This window comes from Nematolebias whitei, chromosome 13 (assembly GCF_014905685.2).
Source record: "Nematolebias whitei isolate Nwh7 chromosome 13, NemWhi1, whole genome shotgun sequence".
NCBI lineage: Eukaryota > Metazoa > Chordata > Actinopteri > Cyprinodontiformes > Rivulidae > Nematolebias > Nematolebias whitei.
This window is the reverse complement of record NC_056510.1, coordinates 9,776,149-9,781,220: the sequence shown is the minus strand read 5'-3', so window position 1 is coordinate 9,781,220 and position 5,072 is coordinate 9,776,149. Positions and strand designations below refer to the sequence as shown.

Here is a 5,072-nt window from a genome sequence, read left to right as displayed (position 1 = left end):
TGTTTTAAACTCTTCTCACACTCTTGCAATATTCTAAACAATGTTTCCGAACTCTAAACGTGCTAAACGAGATTGATGATAATGATTTCAGCTCTGTGCCTTCCTGCTCTTAGCCACCTGCAAGTGGTCTGGCCACGCCCACTTCTTCTTTCTGCACAGAGAACAGCTGATCAGCTGCTGAAGGAAGCTTATCCTGCAGTGTGGGCTGCACAAGCGTGCAGCAGGTGCTAAATAATTTTCAATAATTTATTTTAAATAAAAATGCCATAGTGATTGTGCAGCTCATCCATCAATCAGCTAGTTGTGTGTCAAGTCCAATTTTATTTTGAAAAACCGCAATGGAGCAAGTCCGCGAAAAACGAATCGCAAAGTAGCGAATAACTACTATACTTTAACTACAAACAGGACTGGAAGCCAGAAGGTTAAGCCACAAAAGACAGTCACCCCCTAGTGGCTGGTTACAGTCATTTTTAAGCCACACCCCTCTAAGAAAATATAATGGGAGACTGCAACGAAGTGAAGATTCAACGAGTCTGCTGGCTTCCTTAGATAGAGATTTTTACTAATTGGCTTTTCTATGCATGTGAATGTTCCAGTAAAGTGCCCTGAGACAACTTTGTTGTGATATGGTGCTATATATATATATAAAAAAACTGAATTGAATTGAAAACAAACGTGACATTTTTAACGACTAAAACGTTAAAAATCCACGTTAAATATTTTTTCAGCTCTTGATTTGTGTTGATTCATGCAGCACTTATTGCACTACTGTTTATTCAAACATGCGTTCTTAAACACAGTTTGTTTCAATGCGTTATTTTAGATCCCAAAGAAGTGTCATGTTGCTTTGTGATGGACGGCATCTCTGCCTGTTGGTGAGTCTGGAGTGTTTGCAGGTGGGATTTTCTATCAAGGATACGCCTCACATCGCCACTATGCAGATTCTGGTTTCAAAAATACAATTTGGCAGATATTTTACTACGATCAGTTCTGAACAACGGGAGAAACAAAGCCACCTGTCCTACCTACATTAATGCTGATGGTTCAAATAAACCAGTCAGAATCAAATTATTTTCTCCAAACTGAGGTCATTCAAAGCTCTATCTACTAGTAAGATATTAATAGTTCATAACTTTTCTACAAAGTCCTCCAACTTCAAATGGTCCAAACTAATTATAGAGCAGCGACTCAGAGAAACGTTCTTTAAAAGTGAAATGCTGCTGTAAGCCGCAGAGCCACTGTTTGCATCCATTTGTCTCCACGTCTGCAGTTCAGTCAGACTGACAGCTTCCGCTCCATTTCCACGGCTGTTTGTTGCCTTTTAGCGTCAGTGTGTGAGAATTTCTGTGTGAGAGTCGAACCTTGGCAGTGGCCCAGGTACTTGACTTCGATGCGCTCCTGCTTCTGACAGGACGCCTCCTTCACCTGGCACGGGTTGTCATAGGAGCGACCGTCTGAGGCGCACACCGGGTTGAAGCTGATGTGGGAACAGTCGATGTTGCAGACGCACCTAAAGGACCAGAAACTGTTAAAACTTCACACTTCCAGCTGTTTAATGCATCGGCACACTGAGCAGCAAAATGCAAACGAGAGCACCCGAATGTGTGTTTGACTGAGACACACACCTGATGCAATAAGAATTAAAATCACGATAAGAGGAACAATACAGCGTCAGGGCCGTGCAGAATAATCCTGCTCAAACGGTTTAGCTCATTCAGTTTCACACAAAGAGACAGGCTGCACTGCATGGCTGGCAGACAAATGATGTACCTTTTACAGGAACAGGAAGCAATTAATAATAAAAGACCTGCAGATAACGAAGCTGTTCAGTTCGTCTTTGCAGAAGAAAAGACACAAAAAACTCGAGTTTATTTGAGATAAAACTGGACACAGCATAAACAGGGAGTTAACTTTATTGTGCAAAGAAAAATAATTTGCACGGGCGGGCAAGATAACTTGTTTTTGGAACTGAACGAAGGACTTCCTAAACCAATTTGTTTGAGAAATTCAGATTTTTATGATGATGAATGTTAACACGGAGACGCTGTAATGCGTTTCATGTTGGTCTCACACAGAGCGGGGAAATTTCATCAAGCCAGTTTTGATCCACGGGAGCCGGATTTGCTTCAAATTTACCGCAGCAACAGATGCTTTCTTCTCCTCCAAGTTGCTTGGAAACGTCTCCGGGAGTCGCAGAGCGAAAAACAAATTAAAAGCCTGTTTGTCCACCTAACCGCTTGCATCTCCAACACTTTTTAAATTAGCCAGGTTTAGTGTTCCTCTGCCTGATGAACCATTCCCGTTTCAGCTGCTTTGTTGTTGCGCAACGCTGTGATGGCCTGGTATTTTGTTTCCAGGTCGTAAAGGTGATCCTTTCAGCTCCAAGGAACTAACTGCTGTAGCACCACAATTTTAGATGACATTTCAAAAGGAGGCTTTCACTGGATGTTTAGGCTCACCTGCATGAATGTCACAGAAAGTTGCTAAACCACGTATGCCTCTGTGCGTGTGAGTGTGCGTGCTCTTTCCCACATATTCTGCCACCGTTAAGTGGTGGGCCTGATCAGCAGAAATTACAACTAGATTGCCGTCTGCAGACAGTTGGTGCTGAGTAGTGCTGAACACATGATTCTGTAATTATAAATCTGTCATTACACTCCCTGATCTTTTCCAACTCCCCCGGTGCCAAGCACCCGGTAAAGCACGGGCATTCAGCTGTCTTACAGCTGCGTACACGCCTACGTGGGCACCCGCCAACTGCATGAATGCGTCCCCAAACACACATAGACGCACAGGCGCAGACACCATCACAATCAGCGGGGATGATTCTGACACCGATGTTGATTGAAATGCCGTGCAGCAAAGCGTGGCGGTGTTCGACTAGTGTTGTAACGATGCACCTGCAAAGTGAGACTGAAGAGTAGAAAGGCGTTGTTACGCATCGGAGAAGACCACTCATGGAATTGCAGGTTAAAAGTAAAATAAAATAAACTCTGAAAATCTGAGCTGCAATTAGTGTACAAAACAATAGAATTTGGTATTATTCCAATACCAAGCAAATGGCACCAGTACTGATCCAATGAGATGCTTTTAAAGCAGCTTGATATCTTTCACATAGGTAAGAGTGTGTCATGTTTTGTCTTCATTAAGCTGAACACATTTTCATAACTATAAAATGATGACCCCCACTCATAATTAGCAAATAAACAAATAGATAACAGGGTTTGAAAAGGTTATAGGTATCCATTGGAATGTCATAAAACTGATTAAAAAACACCAACTTAACACAAGTAACAAATCTTTCACCATTTTTTTTTCTTCCCACATTGATGCTTATTGTTCCTTAAATGAAACAAACTGTAAGAAAAACTTGAATGGCTGCCCATTATGTGTGACTGTTTACCTATATATACAAAACAGCTGACGAGACTGAAAACAGGTCAACAATGGTGACGTCCACGAAAGAGCCATCTGGAACTAAGTATGCACATAAAAGTGCTTTGTTTATATTGAATGCATACCTTGAAGTGAAACTTAAACTGGGTTTCTTTATCAGAAATGGATCCTGTCTATCTCTGAACGCTAGGAAACACCTAACCTGTATAAATAAGTTGAATGAATGTCCACATTTCATAATTGCACATCACTAGATCTAGAAAACTACTGAAGTAAACTTGTTTAAACTGTACCATTTAAAAAAGGCTCAGGAATATCATTGATAAAAATCCATATTTGGATCGATCTGTGCACTGCTAGCAATAAGGCATGAGTTGGTGTAACCTTTTACCAGCATGACATCATATCAGTTGAGGAAAAATATGACAGCTTCACTGTATACAATTTACACACTAGGGATGGGCACTGATTTATGATTTACTTTCTTTTATTAATCATTTTCCTGCCTAAGTAACATCACATATTGCTTAAAAATAATTACTTTTTAGGCATCTTAGTATAACATTGCCAACGAAAGTGTTTATTTCTAGTTATTTTACTTTTAATGGGTATAAGGGGACTGTTTAAAATCAGCTGAGCAGCTTCAGCACTCAGGACAAACTTAGAACCAATTAATGATTATCCTTTTTATTTGTACCACTTTTATTTATGATGATAGCAAGGATCAAGGCTGAAATTTATATTTACTTAAAAGCATTGAGAATAATTTGAAAATCACAATTTAATACAGTATTAGCTGAAACACCAGTTAACAGCTTTATATGTATTGATTGTTTAATTATAACACAGTGATTGTGCCTATATAGCATTGGTATGTGTGGCTCTCCACTTTGTAAAGTAATGTTGAGACGAGCTCATGGTAGTAATTAATCAGCTGCCTCCACCGTGAGCCTGCTGTAGGCTGTATATATTTCACCTGCTAACATTGTAGCCTGGTACAAATGGTTATTTCAAAATAGCTTTACTTGGCTTGCAGACTGGCACTCCATGTGACTAAAGGAGGAGGGAAAACACTTGGCGTTTCATTAAAAGGCATTTAAACGGCAGGACAGGAAGATGTAGTGGTTTTGATTTAATGATTTCTAACAATGTGCCATACATTGAAACCAGTCATCGGCTCATGTTAAGCTGCTTTGAAAGAGTCTTCCCCAACAAAACAGTAATGCTATATAACTAAAATTGACATATCACATAATTAACACATTTTTTCTCTTTAGCTTCTGCTGTAATTAGAGCTGCAGCCATGACAGAAATCTATATCAATGCACAAAGCCAACGCAAAGACTCAGAATTGATACAACTGTGATGAAAACAGTCCCTTCAGCAGCCTCTCACTCTGTGTCTGCTCCTCTGTGGGTGTGAAAGGAATACATGAAACTCTGACAGTGAATCCTCACACGTTTCACTTCACCTTGTGGAAATTAGTGCTAAAAAGCCTCTCTAAAGTGTTCACGTGAGTCATTTCAATGATCTAAAGTACCTTCGATCACATGTTTGAACACTGCCCAAATGTTATTTTTTTAGTTTTTGGTTTATAACAAACAAGTATTTTTATTATTATGAACAATATTTTTCTCCATCCATCCATCCATCCATCCATCCATCCATCCATCCAT

At 39.9% G+C, this 5,072-nt stretch overlaps 1 protein-coding gene across 1 annotated transcript in view; it reads right to left on the bottom strand.

The window, feature by feature from the left end:
• The window catches only part of tmeff2a (transmembrane protein with EGF-like and two follistatin-like domains 2a), a 183,216-nt gene that overhangs the window by 16,300 nt on the left and 161,844 nt on the right, over window positions 1-5,072 (bottom strand). Inside the window, exon 6 of the mRNA XM_037686847.1 lies at window positions 1,362-1,510. Coding sequence (XP_037542775.1) covers window positions 1,362-1,510 — 149 coding nt within the window. The remainder of the gene's footprint in view (window positions 1-1,361; window positions 1,511-5,072) is intronic.